This window comes from Nicrophorus vespilloides, unplaced genomic scaffold (genome assembly GCF_001412225.1).
Source record: "Nicrophorus vespilloides isolate i.1.1-1 unplaced genomic scaffold, Nicve_v1.0, whole genome shotgun sequence".
Taxonomy (NCBI): domain Eukaryota; kingdom Metazoa; phylum Arthropoda; class Insecta; order Coleoptera; family Silphidae; genus Nicrophorus; species Nicrophorus vespilloides.
In genome coordinates, this window is record NW_017097675.1 from 19,393 (window position 1) to 45,743 (window position 26,351).

General features: G+C 26.9%; 1 protein-coding gene across 1 annotated transcript in view; it reads right to left on the reverse strand.

Moving 5' to 3' along the window:
- The window catches only part of LOC108560670 (cadherin-23), a 35,264-nt gene extending 8,913 nt beyond the window's left edge, over positions 1 to 26,351 (reverse strand). Inside the window, exons 1-2 of the mRNA XM_017918315.1 lie at positions 26,118 to 26,351; positions 2,153 to 2,355 (exon numbers count right to left, since the gene is read on the reverse strand). Coding sequence (XP_017773804.1) covers positions 2,153 to 2,291 — 139 coding nt within the window. The 5' untranslated portion in view covers positions 2,292 to 2,355; positions 26,118 to 26,351. The remainder of the gene's footprint in view (positions 1 to 2,152; positions 2,356 to 26,117) is intronic.

A 26,351-nucleotide genomic window follows, 5' to 3' on the forward strand; every position in this document is an offset into this window, starting at 1 on the left:
AATAAAATTAGCATTTGAATAATAAAAATGATGGTAGCCGCATTTGCATCGTTCGGTTTTCAATTAAAGTAGATGGGAAGTGAAACGGAGAGAGTGCACACGATTAGCAATTCTTCTATTAAGTAGACTAATTTTCCTTATTGGCTGCAGTCGAAGTTGGTTACAAGAGCACAAGGAATACATTATTGTAAATAATATGGACGTATAAACAACTTTAATTATATCAATTAGATTTCACATCTTAGGAAAATCTCAAGAATAATTCATATTTTATCTTATCGTTACTATACATTTCAAGTAAAAAACTTTAATAAAATAGGTTGTAACCTACTATGTTACATGAAAATGTATTTATAGTCATAAAGTTTTTGTTTTGAAAGATACATTTTGTGGAAATAATAAATAATTCTTAGTTACAAGAAATCTACTCACTAAATCTTGAATTTGATTAAAATCTTATGTCTTAATTTCTTTATACATTAGATAATTTAATGATATTTAATAAAGTTTTTATTTATTTGTAGGTTTTATATGAAATTCAATTTATATGAAGGTATCAAATTCAAGAGTGATTTTACTTTTTGTTTCAAAGTTTCTTTATTTCACAAAGTTTATGAAATGATGGCAGTGGTTGGAAGTGCATAAATTCTATGGAATTATGAAGATTGAAGGGTGAGTCATTTCCTGTGCATGCAACCAACCATCGTTCATTTCGCATGAAATATATCCTAAATGAAAAGAACAAAAAATTAAAGTAATTGCGCATAGAAAAAAGTTAGATTACAGTCGTGCCCCTTCCGATCGAGAACCTTTCCATTTTCTCTACTCAAAACTGTACAATTCAATTTAAGTTTTGAATGATGTTTATCATATCATACATTTTAGTACTCCTATTAGTATTATAATTATATACAAATTCACATTATGGTAACTCTTTTATAACATTTTGTTTTGCTCTATTTGTAATCTAAATACGACCTGTAGTAATAATTCGCCAATATCCGGGGCTATTTAAAAAACCGGACAAATCGAAGAACTAAATACAATTGAAATAAACCGCAAAAAGAGATTTAACACCGATTTTTTTTATGTATAAAATATAATCATTATATCATTTATCAATCAATTTATTTTGAAATTTTCAAGTGAATCTGCACTGATCGAATCAGAACATTGATTTTACTTATTCCATTTGCAATTTCAAATTCATATCTTGATGAAGGATGCTATACGTATTTGTAATTTGATATTTCTTATTGAAGAAAGATTACATTTTCTAAATTTTTACAAAGCGCACTAATTTTGGCTAATTACGTCTAATACAATAAATTAATTAAATTTAAGTATAAGAATTGAAATACATTTCTTTAATACTTGTTAAAATTGTTCGTTTCCTTTTATTTTTTGTTTTCTATATACTTTGATAGAAACTTGTTTATATAAAGGGAAATAATAATTATAATTCATTTTGTATTAAAATTTTTAAACCGTATTATAATGAATATGGACTGATCGAACTACTGTTTTAGTGCTTCTCTGCTGCAGTCGATTTGTGTCATTGTGGCTGGCAATTTTCTTGTATTTGATCATGTTCTTTCTCATTTATCTCCTTTATTTCTTCGATTATATCAGTTATGAATAGACGTTTACACTCTTATTTTGTGTATACATAAATATGGATATGAAAGTCGGCAATTTAATGTGGCATAGTATCACGACCGATTCGAAATTCAAATTCAAAATCTGCATAAGGATTTTAATGCATGCTCATTAGTTGCTCATTTTGTTTGAATACGGAAAATTGCTTTATTAGATGCGGTCACAAAATTGGAACAGAAACATGATCGCAGACATCCGCCGTCGGCTAGAAAGCCGCGATTTGGGCGCAAACGAATGCGAATATTTAAATCCGAGCAATTGCACGTACTTAATGCACATGCATTGGCGGTTATGATTAAAAACCGTTTGCTGAAAAATTTCGTTGCGCACGTTAACTTACTAGGTGGATTAACGTTAGTTTCGTGTTCTGCTTCTTCTCATATTTTTTTTTTCTCTCCATTCCGTTCATCTTTTGCGCTGTTTTTAAATAATTGTTGTTGTTTGTGGTTTGCAAATTTAAAATGAAATATTTAGATATAAACGGTTTACTTACCAACTGGAGTTTCATCTCCTTCCTTCAAGCGCAGGACGATCTCCGTTTGGCCATCGATAAGAAACCGTGGAGGACGATTGCAGTAGGCGATGTCCAGAACTAAGAAGAAGAGCAACAACTTGGCCGTACCAGAAATCATCGCATATCATCATCAACCGTCATCACAGACTAAGGCGTTTCGTTTCCATGTCTCGCTTTCCTCTCTGTCGAAAATAAAAAAAAAAATATAATGAAAGAGAAGAGAAGAGTAAATAAAGTGAACAACAAAGGACTCATCAGTTACGCACTGTACTAAACAAAAATGCCATTTATATAAATGAAAAGAGGAACGACGCCAATTTGATTAATTAACCGATTTTTGGGTCACACTTTCAATAAACTTTTGCAAATTTCCCTTTGTGGGAATTGAGCGGAAATTATGTTATAAACATATATGAGTGGAAATCGTGTTTTATTACATGCATATTCTGGAAATTTCGTGAGAAATTCCGTGATTCCGATTTTAGTTTTTTTTACTTTGCTCGTTTCCTGGCATTTCAAAACTTGTCATACTTGTTTCATCTGAAAGGCAACTCCCTGCAATGCGGTGTTTTTACTCTATAAAACCATTAATTTTTTCAGTTTAGCAAAAACACTAACATACTACAATTCATTAAAGTTTGATAAATAACTAATTAGTGATTGGAATGAAATCATTATGAATTACATTTTTGAACAAACAATGAAAAATATAGTCGAAAGTTTTCTTTAAATTCAAATTACATCTATACAACGTATATGTCTGGCAAATATCAATATTGCTATTAATTATAAATTGTATATTTAAAAATTATTTTTTTTGTAAACTTTGTAATGTTTATATTTATATTATTGATACATTTTTCAAGTTTATTTGTATTATTTACATTTTCTTTATTTGCAATAATTTAGTTCCAAATGGCTTCATTCTTTATATTAAAGCTTCTTATGTATATATTTCTTATGTAAATTGCACCAACATATCTATCATTGTCTATCTTGTTAGTTATTTATAACTTTCATTAGTTTACTAAATCCTTGCATTTCTCAAACTATTCTTTTTGGCAACTTATCATTATATTATTATATTATTTTAAACACATAAATAGAAATATACAAGATAATAGCTTTTAAACATTGATGTCTTTCTAGTAAAAAAAAAATTTATAGTAATGATATCTCATTCACATAGAAAAATAGAATTTAAATACTCAATACAAATCTATGTTTTTAACACTTTCCAGTCCAGTGATTCCAAATGGAATCTTAATTTTTAAGTTCAATTTTGTCTTTCGATGAAAAAATCTATTGGAAGCAACTAATGGGAATTGAGGCTAGATGTATTTCTAAAAGTAAGCAATATTGAATAATGAATAAAAACAAGTAAGATGTTTTTTAAGATTAGAGAAGTGCTTTTATAAAAATTTGAATAAAACAAAAAAAAATGTTTTGAAAAAGAATTTGGGCTGAAAAGGGTTAACAAGTAAAATTAGATTAGTAATACATTAATTATAAACTAAATGTAATAAGTTTATAATAGAGTTTAATAGGTTTTGATTATATTTGTTTGTCAACATTTGTTTTATAAATTCACATGGTTCTCATTTTACATCAATTTCAAATAATATACATAAGACTCATTGTGTGTGCGTATAAACAAACTGAAAGATATAAATTGAGTGCTAAATTTAAGTTATTGGTTCTATTCTCATTTTTTTCTTTGTACAGCGATTTTTAATATCATTATTCTTGAATATACAAAAGTAAATCAAAAGGACATGGAAAAATCGTAATGCAGAAAAAAAAATTACATTGTATAAAAAATAATTCAACTTATTAAATTTAAAAGAACATTGATATTTATGAACACATTTCATTGTTGTTAAAGCAAATTTGTTAAGAATAATATTTTAGTAATCGAACTCTATGTTAATCATAAGATAAGATGTAGACAAAAATATAATAAAAAGTATATTTGTAAAATACCAGCATCACAATAAATACAATAATAATTTGAACCTAAGATTTTGCTAGATTAGAAACTTGAGTTCATTTGATTTTGTTAACTAATTAGGCGAGTAAATGTGTGCCCTGAGGTAAAAATGTTGGTAGTCAATTTCATTGTTTAGCTTATAGTAAATATAAAGACGGTCGCAACGACGGTAAATTGATACCCGGATAATCGTCTTTTTACTGTATATATAAAATAGGTAAATTTAGAATACTTTTAAGCTTCGAGAAAACTGCGTTATATCGAATCAGTATTAATTAAGGAAGCGCTATGCGATAAAGCAATTTTACTTTGTAAATCTGATGGCAAGAAAAACAATGCTATGAATACAAAAGATTAATTGGAAAAGGTGACACAGATATAAATAAAATATGATTTTTCAACAAGCAGATCAATTTCATAATACAAAAACTATTATATTGCACAAAGCATAACTCAAATTTAACAAATATAAATAACGTTTAGTATAGTAAAAATACTTGCATTTTAATGTTAGTAGAGTAAATACACTAAGTAGAAACTTTCGGTAAGTTGGACACTTTACGTTGAGTAATACACAAGATCACTTGTAGATACGTACTGGCAATGAGGTGTTAAAAGTGATTTTGTACCTTGGTAAGGAATACCACCCTCTTTTTACAAAATACATTGCACAGCCCCTTTTTACTACGTTCAAGGTATTACGTTAGAAACGGAACTAATTCAAAGAATAAGGAAAGTCATAAAATAATTTGACAAAACATTGATATTAGGTTCACAAAAAAACAAATATTTCTTTTAATTTGTTACAATAAATTAATAATCGGATCATATCAAGCCTATGTTTATACAAGTTAAGTAATACGGGAACTGGATGGGTGATTTGTTACTTTTGCTGGTGACTTATATCCCGTGTGCAAATTTAGTTTCGCGATTTATAAAAAATAGGGTGTCATAAAAGAAGCGTTACTATTTTGTTTTTCTCTCATTTTATTTTTATTTTAATTATATATGTTGTATTAATATATTCCTTTAATTATGATTATTAAATTTTATTCTAGAAAATTAAACGCCACTATAATGTTTTATTTTTATAATTGGATAAAATATTGAACGTAATCATAAAAAATCAAATATTTCTTTTAATTTGTTATAATAAAGCAATATTTATTAAAGTTAATTAATACGGGTTGTGGGTGAATGATTTGACCCCTTTGTAGGTGACATATATCCCGTGTTCAAATTTAGTTTCTCGATTTATAAAACATAGAGTGTCATAAAAGAAGCGTTACTATTTTGTTTTGCATTAATTCTATTTCTATTTAAATTATTTAAGTTCTAATTATATATTCGTTTAATTTTGATTTATTAATTTTATCATGGAACATTAAATGCCACATTAATGTTTTATTTTCATAATTATATAAAATATTAAGATTAATAAAAAAAATCAGTTAATAATAATCTTTATTTGAACAATAAAAAAAAAACAAAATAAAACCTTGTGATACAATTATAATAGAAAAACACAAGGTTAACTGCTGCTAAGAGCTATTGACCATAAGTCCTTCTTCCAAAAATTAAATATTTCTTCTAATTTCTTGTACTAAATGAATCACCTCATAACAAGACAATGTTTATAAAAGTTAAGCAACATGGGTTGCGGATCGGTGATTTGTTCTCTTCGCAGGTGACTCGTAACTAATTGAACACTATACTAAAGTAGAAATGACACGACTTGTTAGAGTAATAAAAGTTATGTTCATTAAATACAAATATCTAGTGGTCGATGAAATATAATAAATACATTGTAAACAAAACTACTATAGTAAGATATAAGTTTATTCACAAATATCTCAATGTAAGCTTAACATTGAAACCGTTCTCCCAAGAAATTAATAACTAATCTTCCTTTAAAAAAAATTCAACTCTTTTTTTTAACTTTGAGGGGTGGTGGTACACGCCATGTACCACCTTCTGAATATGCTTACTAGAGCATTATTAAAATTACTTCAGAATATACAGGATAGAGGAATTACCATTTAATGTGGTTGATATGTCAAGGGATGGATCTTGATAGTCCATACCATCCAATGTTGATTCAGTTTGATGAAGTTGTCTGATTTAGTTGTCTATAAATTTGTTGGGTTTAGAAATTTAGGAATTTCTGGTCCCTCAATGATATCAATAAGTATAATTTTCAATAAAACTATGAATTGCGTGCACATCTGCTATAACCGAACTTGTGTGATAATATCCTGTATGAGAAATGTCATTGTTTTTCTTTCTTTCTATTTTTTTTATTATTATTACTAAGTTTCGTTGTTCTATCGGAGAAATTGCGGATGGCAAGCGGCATGCATGCTTTTATAGGTCGAGCTGCTCAAGAGATATGACAAATTAATTATGCATATAACATGTAACGCACACGTCAGATTCGTTTCATTCAATCTGGAAATAATCGCGTACGATATCGCTGTTCAGTTTTCGTTCGAATTTGTTCCACATCTCGATACGGTATTTTATCCAGACATAATCAGTATATGAATGAGGATTTTTCGTCGGCGAATCGCGCACCCGTTTCTCTTTCATTCACATTCATCCGCAATACCGGATACAAGCCTACAGAATTTGTACTTCTTGTTAACACAATCCGTCTATCCTTTGGAATCCAATAGAATGGAACGGAAAATGCTTGAATTATGTATATTAGGTGTACGTGTTGCAATTGCTTGACGTATCTAATTTGTAAAAGAAATTGCTACGTTTGTACAAAGTAATTACAGTTCCTAATAATTTCTGTATTTTTAATGCATTAGTAATTAACATGTATTTCATATAACAAAATCAAGAATTAACATTAATTTTACACTTATATGTACGTAATTATTACTGTTATTATATAATGTTGCAACAATAACAATTATTAATAATTAATTACTAATATAATTTATGGAATTAACTGATATTTTTATATGAAAAAATATTGATATTATTTCAAAGACGTCAAGTTTTATTGAGATCAAATATTTCAACATTCTTCATTGGTTCAATTTCAGTTTTAAATTTCCCTTTAGTAATTGCAAAATATAATTGGTCATATTGGGACATATTTAATAGACGTAACTATTTTTATTCTACTTAATTTAGTCCATATTTATATTCCTTTTCCGAATTCAATTTCTTGATTTATGAAAACAGTTTATGATAAAAAAGATTATTTTTTGGTTTTGCCTTCATTATGTTTCTATTTAAGTTATGTAAGTCCTAATAATACATTCGTGTAATTTTGATTATAAAATTTTATCTTGAAAAAAAGTAATGTTTTATTTTCTTTAAAAAAAATACAATCATTTTTTTTTGAGAATATAATTTTTAGTTTTTTTTCTATTACTTTGAATTAAAAAGCATATTTTCTATAAGATTTTCTAAGACTATTGTAATTTTAGTAACGATTATATATAAAATTATATTAGTAATTTTATCAACAATTAATTTCTTTGAAGAAAAATAATAAAATTACTAACAGTTCATTTTAACTTAATAATAAAGTTTTTATAAAAACAATATTGATTCAATATGATTAGTAAATATTTATTAATGGTTAAATTTTGAATTGATTTAAAAGAAATAAATCATATCGTATTTCAAAAACAACAAAAGTAAGTTTGTGGTAATTTTATCAACGATTATCAAAAAATATGAATTACTTACAAAATATGCCCATTTTATTACAAAAGTCTGCTTTTTTGTGAGATTCCATAAAATTGTAGTAATTTTGGAAATGTTTATATAATTTAAATATAAAATACAAGTCAATTTTTACAACAATTAAAAACATATAAATAATATTATGTTGATGTGAGTTGCAAAACTAAGTTTATGCAAATTTTATCATAATTTTATGATTTAATTACAAAATTGCATATCCCATTATAAATATATTCAAATTACGAATAGTTTATTAAAACTAGATAAAAATAATATTGATTCGATGTGATGATGAATTGATTGAACGAAAATATGACTATTTTATTACAAAAATCTGCTTACATTTATTTTGTGATATTTCATAAAATTGTAGTAATTTTTGCAATGATTCACTATAATTTGAGTATAAACTACACGACAATTTTCACAAATAATTAAAAAATATAAATAATATTATGTTGATGTGAGTAGTAAATATTTATTCAAAACTCTTATAAAACTTGAATATATTTGAAAAAAATTTCAATGACATTTCATTAAATTGTAGTGATTTTAGCAATGATTCACTACAATAATCAAAGACATAAGAATAATATTGTTTCGAAATTTTATAAATATTAAACAAATAAATTCAAAAGATTTTTATAATATTTCTGTTAGATTTTATAAGATTATAATAATTTGAATAAATACTAATAATAAATTTATTATACACATGTAAATACATATATACAAAAATTTGTAAATATTTATGTAAAACTATTACAAAATTTATCGACAATTTATGAATTGATTTAAATTGAAAATAATGCATTTTTTATTACAAAGCCATGTTTACAATGGTTTACCATAAATTCCATGCATCAAAACGATGAATGCAACCGGATTGGAGTGCCAGGAATTCGGAGCTCAGTGTGTTATTTTCTTTTGTGTAAAAGGATTTGTTTTGTGAAAACGATTCCTTTTATTCCTACTAAACTATTTCTACCTGTAACATTTTTCTTACTCGGCGAGGTTTCATCTCAGTGAAATGCAAGAATGCGTATATAATCATAAAAAAACTACAAAGTGCAGGTATAAACGTAATTCCAAAAACTAAACATTTCCGCTCAAAAATTGTACAATAAAATGTATCGATTGTTGATGTTCTTTGTTTGAAATTATATTGTTATTTTTATGTAATAACAATTGTAGTTTATTAAAGTTATTCTGAAATAATATGTTGAAGTATTGAATTATTTCGAATAATTTGCTTAATTAAAGTTTATCAAAACAATAGATTAACAATATAAAATTAAAATAATATATAAATATTGGATTGGAATTGAAAAAAATAATAATTGTAAATTTATGATTGAAAATGAGTCAGCTAACATATTTAACAAATAAAGAAAATATGTAATGGTAATAAAACTCGTAATTGAGTTTGATTTGATCTATGAATTTTATCAGGTAATTATAAATATGAAGCAATTACTAACGTGACTAAATTTCCTTAAAATTGTAACGTTAATTTAATTAACGGTAATTTAAATCAGAAAATCTGTTTTGACGCAAAACGGTTTTAAAAGGTTACCTCGTGTTTACAGAAAGATTAACGGACAACTGAGTAACGTAGATCCGTGCTTCCGGTGGAACACTAAAAAAAGCTTAAAAGATCGAGAAATTATATGGACTAGTTATTGTGAAAGTGGACTTTTTTTTATATATAAAACGTAAATGATCCTTGTTTCAAGTCTTGTGCAGTTTATTCTTATGTGGTTTAAAAGTTCTCAATTAGTCCATTTTTAAACAATTGGCAAAACCAATAACCCGAACTATGCGAGGAATTCCTGTATTTGTTTTGTATTATTGGGTTGGTGCTTGTTTTTACTTTATACTGTCAAATCTCTTTTCGTGCAGATTAGTATTATGTGGTTTTAAAGTACTCAATTAGTCCAGTTTTATATAGTTAACGAAATCAATTACCCGGACTATGCCAGAAATTCCTGTATTTGTTTTATATTATTGGGTTATGTACCAATTATTAATTTTTTTCTATATACAAATCAAATCAAATCAAGTAAAAATATTATTTGCAAATGGAAAGAAATTATTGAAGTAGATGATGACTACGCTCCAGAATAATGATATTGTAGAATTTTCATGTTTCTTTTTTAAAAATAAATATTGCACTAACTAACCCAATAAATTCAAAATTTTCTTGAATTGTATAAAGAGAATGTTATTGTTTAATCTCTCGATGTATAAATTGTTAATAAACTTACTGTTAAATTATATTCTACTTCTTAAGTTTAATATTGGGCAACTAATAGCCGAATTTAAGTCGCCACGATTTCGTGAGCGCCGGTACAAATCCTGGTCAAGCCAGGTTCTTCGTTAGCACTCTCGGTGTTTGCAGTAATAGGGCCATCCTTCATCACAGATGGACAGTCAAATTAATGAGGTTCAAGCATATGGACCTTCAGTCAAGTCGATGGACAATGACAGTATTAAGGATAGCAGCAGATTCACAGTGAAATGAAATAGTGGAATTGCAGAGCATCAATATTCTACTGAAGTTAACCTACAAGACGACAGCCAAACGACAAATTTAAAAAAATCAAATCATCATAATGGTAACTATCCACCAGGAAAGATTATCCATATGATGTCAACCGCGATCTTAAATTTACCCAATGTTCACATTGATGAACAGATTGTGAATAAAATTATACGACATAAAAAAAAATAAAAATTCAAAGAATATAATGAAACTGTGGGAACAATTTCCCATACACCACTTTCATAATAAATTAATGTATGCAATGCTATTTTATAATGAACTTTTAATTAATAAAAATGGATATATTATTTAAAATTTAAACTGAGAAATGTGCAAATTAAAAGAAAACTTATAAAATTATTTTGTTTCCATTTATCAAGCCTATATTTGTACTCAATAATGTCAATATTACTCAATGAAATTCAAGTTGAATTAGTTATAATAATAAATTTCATATTTGTCTACACTAAACCGATAATTTTCATTGATTTTTTTTATGAACATCTAAAGCAGTAGAAGATGAGACACATTTCATTTGATAAAAGATATCTATTAGAAATCTGTAATGGCACTAAATATTAAATTTTAATATTAACATATATGATTTCAATTTTCACAAGTAGATAGCGTAATTTGTGTTTTAAATTACTTCTGTCAATGTTATAATTTTCCTCTTGTCATTTCAAAGATGTCACTTTCAGCTTTTTTTGTAAAGAAAATAAGTTTTTGAGATTTTTCACTCACATATGATCATCATTCTGGTGGTGAAATTTATGATGACCAAATCAAAGTCACAATTAATTCGGATCATTATATAACTGTATAGATAGGTTAAATATATCACAACAATCACTGAAATGTTTTGGACTATTCAAGAATCTCGATCTTCATATGAATTGGAAAAGATTTACTCAATACAACGAATCAATATTTGCAATATCCATTTCAAAAGCAATGAAATGTTCATATTGCTTTTAAACTGATGACAAATAATTTTATTGTAGAATCACTCGACAACGATCATGATCCCAGCGAGATAAACCAGCACAAACCACATCAAAAGCTGAATTGCATAAAAAAGAGCATGCTACAAATTTGGTGGAACATGCAAATATGTTCAAGTTTAAATATCTTGTATTTATATATAAGAATTACAGTATGGTATGGAGACTGCTATGGGCTTTCGCCTCTTTCAGCCTTCTGATATTAATGTTTTACAAAAAAAAAGATACAAAAATTGAAACACGTGATATAATGAATGTAAAGAAAAATATATGAAAATGAATTGAGCTGACAATGAATACATAGAGAAACATATGAAACAATTGTGCAAAAGAAATGACAATAACTTGATCTGACAAATGGAAGATTGGGAACAGAGTACAGCAAAATATGAAATAAAATGAACTGAGCGGACACAAATACGATGTGGATGCACTTAAACAAATAACACTTTATAGCATTGCACGAAAAAAGAGTGGGTTAATGTTTTAGATCAAATAAGTTGTTAATTTTAAGTTGCACCTAAGTAACGAAACGCTCAATTAAGATGTTTAATGTTCAACCTACACATTTTCAGGTATTTCAATTATAATGTAGCTACACATAGATTTCAATGGTTAATATTACATTTTTATAATGAACTATTCATATATTGTATTAACTTGGAAAAAAGTTCATATTTGTCCAAGAGAATATCCCAAAGAAGTTGCTTCTAAATTCAGAAAGAAGTTGAAAATCGGATACATAATTATTTGATGTGAACTAATGCGATTTGAATTATCTAGAATTAAATATAAAATGTAACTACTTATGCATTTCGATAGTAAACATGACATTTTGTTGTTGAGTGATTTAACATAAAAAGTAGATTAGGTAAGTATTTTTTTGAACGTTTAATAAATATTACTTCTTAAATTTGAATTTCGCTACTTATATGTACAAAACTGACCCAGGAACATATAATATTAGAGAAAATGTGAAATGTATATTAAATTTAAACTACACGTGGAATCAATACGTTTCTGATGACTAATTTTCTATAAATAAATATATTATCTTATATTATGCATACATACAAGAATTAATCCACTTTTACATATAAAGTAAATTTACTTCCGTTAAAAGAAAAAGTAATGAATCCATTTACATGGATGCACCTGCACCAAACCAATTGAGAACTTCCTGTCAAAGGAAAGTCATTCGGCTTATTTCCGACCGTAAGTTACATACTTTCTACGTTTTTCGTAAACGAAAGAATCTGTGACACGATTTATTTTAACGGGGAATCTTCGTCTTTGTTTTGAACCTCGTAAAAGATAATTACGAAGCAGAGTGATCGAAGTGAGTCGTGCGGTTTCTTCTGTTTAATTTCCAATGGGAGTTATTGCAGAGAAGTAATTGCATATTTAGGAAGGCGACGGATACAATGAATGCGACGTGGGAAAAGTGTTTAAGTGGAATATCATTAAGTAAAAGCTCGGGTGAGAAGTTGTGCAGTTTATATGTATATTAAATTAGTACAAGTTTCACAGAGGCAGTTTTTGACGATTTATGGCTTGTTTATGTATACTTAATTATGCGACTTTGTTTATGATACCTCTGTTTCCGACTATTAAGGAAATGTATTTTTTTTTTGGTATTACGAAACACTTTGTAAGAAGGTAAAACATGTAAAATTGAATTAATTACAGCTGTAATTAAAGGTTGAATTAAAATAAATATTCAATCAAAATTGATTTAAATTTAAATAATTTAAAAAAATCCAATTCAATAATATATCGATTAATTAGATAAAATAAGTAACAAATATAAAAAGTTAGCAACTAAAACGATTCTAGTTAAAATTTCTTATAAATACAGGAATACCTCGCATAGTGCAGGTAATCGATTCCGCCAATATCCGAGGATATTTGAAACCGGACTAATCTAAAACTTTATAATCGCAAAAAGAAAACAGCATAAACAGAGACTTTACTATATAAAGAGATTATTTATGTATATTTACTTTTGTTTTTCTGAATTCGGACTGTTTTTACGAAACCGCACTATGCGAGATACTGCAAACTTTGAAGTAATATTCACAATTTTAGTTAGTATACAGAAAGAACAAATCATTTCATACGCAATTATTTTAACAGTTACTTTATTGGATCATTCATGGTTCAACGACTGAGTATAAAATATAAAATCTACAATTTCGTTCTAAATATTATTACCATCAGTTGATAAATTCTAATTATCAGCAATAACTTAACTCATGGACTTACTTATTTATTGAGCCGCAATTTGTACGGTTTTGACCTATTATAGTCCTCATTAAAAAATTCGAAATCAACTAAAATTTAGACAAATCAAAAATAAATTCTAAAAAATATGTACACAGAACTATTTTCTTATACATAAATTTTCGTTTTGTTGGCTCTTTATGCAGTCCGGTCTCTTTTAGTGTATTTTTATATTGGAAAAATGTATCTTTTTTCAAAATAAATATTGTTTAAAAAGGACAGGTAATTATGCACCAACCCAGTATATAGTTCCACGATTTGTCCGGTTTCAAACAGTCCGAAATATTGGCAGAAACGATTACCTGTATTATAATACAAAGGTAATTGTTGGATACACATTCAAATTATAAACGGTTTTCCCCAATGACCTTGGAAATTGTACGAAAATAAATAAACTTTCTTTTTTTGGATAGTTAATTCTCATTATCAAACGGTAATTGTAATTCAACGCATTTTATAGAAATCGAAGTTTCTGTACGTGATGTTCTTTAAAACCAATATATGTGTTTTTTCGTATTTTACATATAAATATATAATGAAGTCGACGTGTTTCTAATATTCATATTTATTTTCTTATATATAAAGCTGATTTACTTTTTATTTAATTATTGCGCATTATTTTTTTTTCACAAATTATGACAAATTATCTTCTAACCAAATAAACTAAATGTTTATTAAAATTGTTAATCAATATACTTAATTTTTATTTGTATAACATCTATTTTATTTCAATTGTATCAAAAAGTGAATAGTAATGTTTTTGGTGATACAATTGTCTTGTAGCAGAGGAATGCTGCAGTATCCATATGTATTAGTAATCATAGTATTATTTTAGTCATTATATTTAATTAAATGTATTTAATAAGTCTAGAATATTGCACTTTTGAAGTCTTAATGTTTGTGCTTGATTTACTGATAGATTTTCTACTAATTTATTTGAGAGTGATTGTACCTTTCTAATGTTAGTTACTACACTTTTATCAGTTTTCATTTGCAAGTCACTGTGTATAACAGTATAGGTTTAAGAATTCTTGATTAAGTTTTATAAGAATTATATTATTTGGAATTATTGTATAATATTTTTTATTTCTACAGATTCAAACAAAAATATTTAACTTGAAAAATTACCTATGATTACCTATGATACAAACTACAATACAATATAAAATCATGTTCTTAGTATTTGAAACTATAAAACTGATTTAAGAAATATTTGGTCATTGAGGAAAACCGTTTAAAATTTTAATTATAAATCCAACAATTGCCTTTGTATCATAATAATCAGGTAATTGTTTCACCCAATATTTCAAACTGTTTGAAACAGGACTAATCGAGGAACTATATACAAAAATACACAAAGAGAGACTCGACTGTATAAAGAGAAGAAAAATAGATTATTTATGTATGATTCAGTTATTAATCGATAACAATTTACAATATAATATAAAATCATGTTCTTAGTCTTTGAAACTATAAAATTGATTTAAGAAAGATTTGATCATTGGGGAAAACCGTTTATAATTTAAATGATAAATACAACAATTGCCTTTGTAACATAATAATTAGGTAATTGTTTCCCCCAATATTTCAGACTGTTTGGAACCGGACTAATCGAGGAACTATATACAAAAATACACAAAGAGAGACTCGACTGTATATAATATAAAATCATGTTCTTAGTTTTTGAAACTATAAAATTTAATAAATAATTTTTAATTAACCAAAACTTATTTAATCAACGTGGTTATCATAATAGTAAAAACAATTATATTATAATTAAAATTTGTATGTTTTATATAAATCTTACAGTTCAATATATTTTTATATTAATACCAAAATATAATAAGAATTTACATTCTCAGGCATAGATATTAAATTAAAATTGAAATCAATAAAGTAATTTGAGTTTGAATTATTTTTGTAATTTTGCAAATTAAAAAGATATATTGTCAACATCAATTTAATTTCGTTTGTGAAAGAAACTGTTAATTAATGTTCGTATTATTTAAATACAATACAAATAGTTCGATGAACTCGACAATTGTAAGCGAATCAAAAGGAAATAAAACCATATATAATGAATTACACCAATGGAAATGTTAAGTAAAGTCTTGTAATTTTACACGCATCTTACGATTTTCCAGTTTTATTTTTACTGAAACACAAAGAAATCTTTCAAGGAAGAATACAATCTTTCGCATTGCTTTCTACCGTTGTAAACCTGTTCGTAAATTCTAGATTAAACTACACTTTTTTTATATATATTCAGTTTACTTGTATAAATTGTTGATTTAATATTGAACTTAATTAATAAGCATTAACAATTAATAATTTTAAGAGTATGTAATTATAATAATGATGGTATTCGAACGGATATATCAAAATCATTGATGCTTGTAGGTCAGTGTCGGGTGAAGTGAGTCAATGACGATTTAAATAAGTCATAAACTACTATTAGTACAATAGACATTGTTTGAGTACAAGTTTAACATTGTGCACATCGATAAATGTATGCAGAAAATAGCAGGATGTGAACGTGTAAGATGTAATTGTTGTCATTTTTCTTCTTCCTTTGAGAACCGAAGTTTAATGATGCGTACAAAAAAATAATATATGATTTTTTTTTAGATAATCATCATTTATTAGAAGGTTTTCTTTGTAATTGAAGGTGTTTTTAATGTCTTTTATCTAGAGAAAATATCGTAATTATTTGAAAATACCCTTCTTTGCATAATGTTTCCAGTATGTACATCGAACCGCGTGTAACTTATCTATCGTTAGCTGTCAAATGTTAAAATTGATAAACGCCATCTGTCGTTCAAATTAATAATAAATATTTTTAAAGATATAGGTTCCGTATCAAAACTACAATAATTCCTCGCATAGTACGGCTTCGATCAGTGCGGATTTATTAAAGTACGGGTTTAAAAATAAAAAAATCAAAAATTCAAAAATTGGTAAACAAAATTATTTATTATACTTTTTTTTTCTTTCTACTGTCAAATCTTTCTGCCGTTTATTTTTATCCGCTTTTAAAGTCCTCGATTAGTCCGGTTTCAAACAGAGCGGGATATTGGCGGAATTAAATATCTGCACTATTGAGGTATTATATAATGAAAACTAATGTTATTAATATAACACCTCACTCTATAAGTTTGTAGGATGACATATACATGGAGCCTCTATCGAAAAATCCATGTGATTTTTAGGAAGTACCAACCTTCAGACGACGTCTGTCGAAATTTCATGACAATGTGACGTTTAGTTCACAAGTGACGGTGGTTTTAGTGACGCTACTTTTGTAATTTTCAAAACAATTGAAAATTTTCAATTTCGTGTGTTGATAAAACATTACTTTTTGATGAGAAAAAATACCGTTGAAGCAAAGCAATGGCTTGATAAGTGTTATTGGGATTCTTCTCCGTCGAGACAAATGGTACAGATGTGTTTGCTGATTTTAAACACGGTCGTACAGATCGAAATATTTGTGAAACGTTGGTGTGAATGTGTCACTCATGATGACTATGTTCATGAATAAAGTCGAGTATTGTCCAAAAGTTGTTGTTTTATTGGTCATCCTACAAACTTATTGAGTGAGGTGTTACAATATACAATGTTATAATATACAATAATAAAACCGAAATAATTGATTAATACTATTAATGTTCATTATAAATAATTTGATACAAAAAATATTTCCACAATTAATTTTATTTAATTTTTATGTGTGTTTGCATTGGTAACACCATAGTTGACGTAAGCTAGAATGTAGCCAATGACACCGAGGACAAAAGAAGCATCGGCGTGACGGTATCCGGTAAAGTATCCAAATTTTTAACACTCCGAAGAAGATTACGAGAAGAGAGGCCATACAAATTCGACGATATTAAGTAATGCATTGAGTATTGCCTGCATGGACCAAACGTATAATCTTTTGTTACATCCACTTATATATATGTATAATGGCATTGAAGATAATTGAGGATACTCTTTTACTTTTTCTTAGTTATGTAATATTTGATAATACTTACATAATTTAATCTTCAGATACTTCCAAATTATGATTAAAAAATTAATATATGTCAGATCTATCAACTAGGAACATTAGGTTATCTAATGTTATTTGATCAGAAACTAATGCAAATGTGATATAATTACAGATATGGCATTTATGCCAACATACATAAATGTTTATAACTAAATTTAATTATCAAATTATTACGTATACCCCAGTACAAATTTCAGTACAATTTATGTACATGTTATTATTAGATGTTGTCTGCATGAATTAACTTTAAGTACATCTATATTACATGTGTTTCAGTATCCAAACCAACTAAATATTTAAATATAAATTATGTAATATTTAATTATTTCCAACAATATTTTGAAGTTAAACCAATAAGCAAAATGTCTAGTGTAAATTATTCTCCATTTATTGTTATTTTTTATATTATCACCATAATGACACATTTCTTTTACTGATTGCGTAGTTGGTAGTCATTATTTATGGGATCCGATAACGATGACACTCATGCGATTTATAGCAACATAGATAAATCTGTGTCTCTATATTTAGTTATCAATATTAATTCATATGTATACGATGTTTCTAAAATGACTGGTTTCTAAACTTCGTCATTTTCTTTAAAAAATTATCAATTTTTAAAACAGTTTAATTTAATAAATAATTATTTTAATTCAATAAATAAAATCTTGTACATTTGGCAACATAGAATACAAAAATAAATTATTTTCTATAATATCCATACAATTTAATAAAAAAAGACATTCTATGAAAACAATCCTAATACAAATAATTTCGCTCTACTCTGATATAAAAATAAAACTTATAATAATTTGTACATGACGTTTAGGGCTGAAAAGTGAAAATAATTTGGTTATACGTCATCATCTTTTGTTCCATAAGAAGTAGCGCACCATAGTTTGGGAAATACTATCCTAAATGATTCAACTTATAGACAGGACACATGCATAATCATTCCACTTAAGGCAGTAACCAAAAATCTAAATATTGAGTCATTTAAATTGTTATACGTGCCAATATACATGTATAAGACGCAATCTTAAAAAAGTGCATCTTATACAGTGAGTGGTTTATGTAATACAATTTATTTTTTGCTTTTGGGCAAAATTGATTTACAAGTCTATAGTTGGTACTTCGTTTGTCAAATATGTTAAATCTCATTTTATTACATTAATTTGAAAGTATACGAAACTGCATGAAAAATTGATAATGTTGACTCTAACAAATCTATTAAATTTGAGAATTAATCAGTGACACTAGTAATTATCCCCATTTATCTATAATTGATTAATACATAATAAGAATTATAAATATGAATTCTTTCAAATTCATTAGCAATTATTATGTAAATCTAATTAGTTGGAATGCATTGCCAATATAATTATTTTCTCTAGCAGCAAAAAAAAAACGTTTAAAGTTAAAGTATGCGTAACTCATGGGTTTTATGCTGAGCGCAAAGTTTATTGGCCTTCGGTTAACAACACTCTTCTTTTTGTTGTTTTTTTTTTGTGTGTTTCGCTTTGTTTTATCTCGACCACAGTCATGTTTTTAAGTAAAAGCCTATTTAATAGTTAGTTACAAAGTAACAAAAAAAACGACTGTTAATTATAAAAGCCTATTGTTGGACTTCATTTGAATTTGTAATGTTGAAACGGGGGATAAAATTGGTGAGTGCATCGCGCCTGATAATTTGCATTCGGCTTCGAGGAAGTACGTCTGGTAGGTCTCTGTTCGTTGGGGTGTTTCGGTTCTCTGGAGCGCGGCGAGTCGACTCGGAGTTTGCTGGGCCTCGGACGTTGACCAGATATGGGACACTGACCATATCACAAACTCAACAATAATAATAATAATACCGAACGAAGAACTCTCTGGCTTCCTTCCCATGGTCAGACCATCATCATCGGATATAATACGCCAATTACTTAACGCGATTCACCTCCACACTGAAATGCTCCGATGAGAATCGATACGATTCTCGAGATCGCATCGAATTACTGTTAGATATTCGCGAAATTGCCGATCTCCGATCTGAATTAGAATCATTACAGATTTCACAATTTCAAATACGATTTCTACATTTTTGATATGTCTAGAATTATTTTATTTATATAATATATGTAAACATGTTGCCATTATGTTGCAATTTAAATCCCAAATTGCATAAAATTCAAGAATATAAATTATCATATTTTTTGGACTATAAGACGCACCTTTTTTACGTAGAAAAAAATCAATTTAGAATAGAGTTACAACTTATAGTCCAGGGGTTACCAGACTTTTTGTGGCAGAAAACGCAACTAAAGTTTTTGCTATATTTTTTTTTAATCTCAATCATAAAATATATATAATATTTGTGTTTTGATGTGACTCTTGAAGAGCCGCATGCGGCTCGCGAGTTACAGTTTCTGTTATAGTCTTTCATAAAATAATGATGATGATTCACGTCGATTTTATTACATACGATAACAAACCAATCAATTTTTATGTAATTAAATAAAAATAATTGCAATAAAGTTTTTAATATGTAATAAAAAAATATCTAAAAAAGTACTCATAAATTTGAAGTACAATTCATCGTATGTATTTCGAAAATGAATAAATCGATTTCCAGAGTATATAAATAATTAAATTATTTATTTTAATTATATGGAAAAATTTGAGAATATATTAGCAACTCTATAAAAATACTTCAGCAGTACCAGTCCAATTTAGGAATGGATAAAATTATATACAACAGAAAATAATATTATATATAGTCGTTTCTCAACATATAAGTCGTAAAATGACAACTTCCACATTTTCATCTTCCAAGCATCAAAAATGTTATGTCATTATAAACCAGGGCTTGCCATACATGAGGCCAATAGCCGCAATTCAGTATTTTTTTTATGTTTTATAAAGAACCACACGTAGATACACAAATTCAATTTTTCCTAATTAATATAATTGCATATTTTCACAGGTCACATATAAGAACACATAAAAATAAAATTACGAAAAAAAAAATCAAAATTTTAATAATAAAATTTAAATACAGTGGAACCTCGCTTAACGAGTACCTAGCATAACGAGCATTTCGTTTAACAAGCAAAATTCATTGTAAGAAAAATGACTCGCCTAACGAGCGACGTTTCACATAACTAGTTACGATAAGAAGAGAAGACCCGGATTCGGCGCCTGCTACATCATTTTTAAAACTTGTGTACATATTATGTGTACTTTTCACTATACGAGTATTTCACTATATGTATATTAATTGACATAAAGTACAATAACATCTAACGACAATGTTTGGCCATTTTTTTTTTAAATTTGGGATAAAAATAGGAAAATATAAAACTAAAATTTTACTGAGAGCTGCACTTAATTCAACGAAGAGCCACATGCGGCTCTCGGAGCCGAATTTACCCACAGTTTTTATAATCGATTGGATCGTAGTATACAAATGCAAAAGGAACTGCCAAAATAGGATTAAAAACTATAATATACATGACTAAACATTTAGAATATATTTGAAAACTATCTTCAATAATTTTAGTGAAACATATATAATATTTACAGTTGAATGAACAAAAATATTACACATTAAACACTTTATAAATTATTAATATTTTTCGTAGAACAACTATTGACATTTTTGTATCTCTTACATAATTATCCTATTTAATTATCATGCAAAATTATAATTTATTTTAATTTATATTTGGAGATTTATCATAAATATAATAAAAATTGCAACTATAGTAAAAATAAATATTACCTTGACATCTTTTTATCTATTGAAATTAGTTATTGTTCGATGTTCTCGATTTCAGGTAATAAACCATTTCAATCCAGTCGAGTCTAACAATAAATATAGACAACATGTTTTTGTTTATATGTAAATGAAGGCATGCTATGAATTGTATACGTTTCCATAGACATTTTCCTTATAACAACTTCATAAAAAAATCGATATAATAGTAACTCTGTACTTGTAGCTAATTCTTTTCGAAACTAGTATCAATTACCAAAACATATGAGGATAAGGTAAATGCATAAAACTTGTTAAAAAAATACGTTTTATTTGACAAAATGGAATAATGTATTTTTAAAATGCAACGAGTACCGAAGTTTCACTGTAATACAATAATCCAAATAGATTAGTTTGAATTTAATTATTAAACACAATTTGTTGAATGATAGATTTGTTCAATTCTTATAATAAAATGAAGCATTCCATAAAAAGCGTTTTGTTTTGTAAACAGGAATGACAACAATATATGTATAATTAGTATAAGTGTAATTCAATACTTATAACTTTACTCGTAAGATGTCACCATAATTTATTACTTAGTTTATAATAATTATGAAACGTAACATATTTTTAACGGTAATTAAAGGTTAAAGATGATAGTTATAACCAGTTTCGTGGACATTATACTACTGTTAATAATATTAAAACTTATTGTATTGAGTTTTGTTTTAATTTTGTAATATTATTGTTACAATAATTATTGTTATTCTTTAAGCATATTTACATACATAATTACAAATGAAATAATATAAATTTGAATTGTTGGATCTGGTCAAACATTTCTGAGTAATTAAATTTAAATATAATTCTAGTCTAAACTTATTTCCTAATTAAATCATAAAATATCAATAATTTTTCAATTATAAATTTAAAATATTAAAAATTCAAGCTACGCTCAGAATCATTTTCAATAGTAATATAAATCCAAACATCTCCAATTTACGCAAATTTAATATTCTGAGTTATTAAATAAGAACCAAAGACAAAAAGCGTATATATTTAGAAATTATAGCTATAAGAGATGATTTATATAATAAATTCTATACATTATTATTGGAATTGTTAAACTTTGTATTATAATTTATTTATATTTATGTACATGTAATGTAAATTATTAGTGATTTCTCTACTTGTATCAAATAAAAGGAGAAATGACTAGAAAACTAGTAAACACAGTTTAATCATTTTAATTTGTATTTTAGTTTATTTATTTGTTTTCTGATTTAATCTCTAAGTAGCAACTTTCTTAGATCGTTTTAATGATCATTAACAGAATTAATCTAATTAATAATGTATTGATAACACAATCAAAATAAAAAGTATATAGTTAATAACTATACTGAAATAAAAGTATAGTTTTTTCATTTAAGAAAATGAAATTGGAAAACGGATCATACTTTCTTGAAAATAAAAGAAGAATTCATATAAAACCTCGCAATAATTGTAGGAAAACAAACTGTTGGATTGTGTTTATTTTGAAAAAAAATATCAAATAAACCGATTATTAGAAATAGCAAGTTTAGAAGATTGATATATTTTTATTACCTTTATTATATATTATTGTAAGAAGATACTCAAAGATTTACAAATTAAAATAATAGAACAATATTTGATATGAAGCATATTTTCATTACGTAAATAATAAATATGATGTTTCCATTTTGTTATTATGTGAATTTGTGATTATTTAATTAATCTAGGTTTACTGAACAGTGAACCTTTCTAAAATGCAATTAATTGGTAACACGTTCTATGAAAACTGCGTTATAAGATTACCGCGTTATAGCAGTGTTTAGATTTATTGAAGATTCACTCCTTCCAGAAATTCTCGTGTTTTTTTCTTGGTGAAAAATTATTATTAAGTTAAGCTATTAATGAATTTTTGAAAGACTTAAATACGTGTAATTTATAGAATACAAAGTCCACAATACGTATGTCAGATTGACGTAAAACTCAATTAAATATAATTTGGTTACAGAATTAGAAGAAAACTATTTGTTTATATTTAATATTTATGGTAACACTGTAACTTTGATTTTTGTTTTTTTCATGACAATTAAAAGTTATTATTTATAGAAAGAATGAATATTTATTTTTACACAAACTTAAATTTGTTTTAACATTGTACAACAGTAATACTAATTATATATAAACTAAAAGAAAATTCGATTGATTAACTAATAATGATATATGTTGAATAATCAACATAATATAAATTAATATAATATAAATTTTGATTCAAAATTATTTCCTAATTTTATATTATTGTTTAATTTTATTTTCAAATGCTTATGGTTTATAATAATAAATAATGACATCCGTCAAATATATTAAAACGACGATTATCCGGGTCTCAATTCAACGTAGCTAAATCAGGGGTTTCCAAACAATGCGCAATAATTCTGATATATTAACATAAAGTTCGCGCTGAGATAGACCAATGTTTTGACTTAGAGCTCCGAGTTTTTTTTTGTTGATATATTATGGGCACTGCAAATAGAAAAAGTTTTCGAACCATTGAGCTAAACAATAAAATTATCTCTGCAAATTTTAATACACAGATTAATTAATTAATTAATTAAGTTTTTGAGTTTTATCTGTGCTTTCCAAAAATAATTGGCATTTAACTGTACTATCATAATGGCAGAAAGCATTGGTGGTTTTGATTTAAATGACATGTTGATTTATAATGTTGAAATATCATTTTGAAACCTATTTAGAGGTTTTAATTTAAATTGAATACAGTTTATCAACAAATAATGACATCTGTGAAATAATCACCTATGAATGTTTATGAATATGTCAATTACTAACATAAAGGTAGAAGCATTAGTTGTTTTTTTAATTAAATACCAATTTCGTTCATATTATAGAAATCGCACTTTGCAAACTATTAATAAGTTTAAATTTAAATTGAATGCAGTTTACCATCAAATAATGGCAAATTATATGATTTAAATAACATTTTGATTCATAATATAGGAATATCAGTTTTTAAACTATAAATAGATTTAAAATTAAAATGAATAAAGTTTATTAACAAATAATGACATCTGTCAAATAATAACTTATGAATATGGTTTATCGACAAATAAAGACATCTGTCAATTGCTAACAGGAAGTCAGAAAACATAAGTTGTTTTTGAATTAAATACAATTTTCATTTATAATATAAAAATTGCAGTTTGTAAAGTATTAATAGGTTTAAATTCATATTGAATGCAGTTTATCAACAAATAAGGATTCTATGGTTTAAATAACATTTTGATTAAGAAAGTAGAAGTAGTTGTTTGTAAACTATTAATAGGTTTAAAGCATGAATTCAGTTTATCAACAAATAATGACATTTGTCATGATAATCTATGTATCTTAAGGGCAAATATCTTTAGTGCTTTGATTTTAATGAGATTTTAACGGCACAAGCTTGAACATAAGGTTACCGCATTTCCCGAGTCGATTGTATTTGCATTACCTTTTAAGCATTTCGGCTTCGAAAGAAACATCTAATTGGTGAATGAATGGAATCGAATACGTAACTGAATTAAAATCGCATTTGGTCAAACAGCTGTTCGATCGGTTTTCATTTGGAATTCGAATCGGAATCCGATAAGCAAAGCAAATAAATAAAATCCAGACCGTGTGGAAAACCGTTCGCGAATTATCATTTTAATTGGAGCGGATTCAATTAAGAAACGTTTCTCCTCGAAATAAAAGCGCATTGCCTCTATACAAACATACATATGTATAAATAATAAAAAAAACATTATTTTTTTGAAGCATCCAGTTTTCGGTTTCACGGTTACATGACGTCATTTCCACCCAATCCGGTCATCCGGTCTGCATTTTACCCTCGCGACCTCGTCAAAATAATATAATGGAATTTTAATTTCATCCGCGCTAAAATCAACCTCACGTAAAATGAAAAAAAAATACGTCTTTTCCTTAAGTGTTACAATTCTTCGGAGAGGATTTCCTGTCCCAATACCACCGAAACCGGTGAGATAATTAATCAATGAAAAACGCGTGCTTCGTGAATGCGTGCGTCCAAATACATCGACACTTTCATTCAGAGAAACCGGACTTACGTAAGTCGCTTTTCTCCGATGAATTGGAATATTAATAATTTATTGTTTAGACGTTTGGGAACTGGAATCACGTTTGCGTCGGAGAACGTGTGCTATGGGAATATTGTAAAGTAGGTTCTGAAAGTTAAGCTTTTGTTTTGGTTTTGTTGTTAGCGCCTACGATAATTATTCGATGAAAATAAGAATTGCAAGAAGAGATATAAATCTTTCTAATATTTCCATTTATTGAGCTTCGAAATTTATGTTACTTAATATTTGATCAGGTAGGCAGGAAATGTGCGTCCGGACAACTTTTTTTTAGTGAAAGAGAACACGCGAGACGAATCCTAAACATGATGCTTTTTTTTCCTGTCTCAATTATTATATTTTTTATTAGATCTGCTTCCTATTAAATTAATTACGGCTTTGACACGCGCGTCATCAATTCCAATATACAGTTAACTTATTAAACGCTATAATAACTTTAATATGAAAAAAAAACTTACTTTCGAAAATCGCACTATGATTTGTGTAGGTGTAATTGATCACTGAATGCACTAACTTGTTTTGTTTTTGTTTTTTTTTTAACTTAACTTTTCCACTGTGTTGTTGTTGTTTGATCGAAATTGAAATTGGATTTGCCGAATGTGCTGCGTGTTTGTGTACGGATGATTGATAACGAGCATTTGAAACATTGATACACTAATGGACTACGCACTAATCCACTACTTCCATTTCCA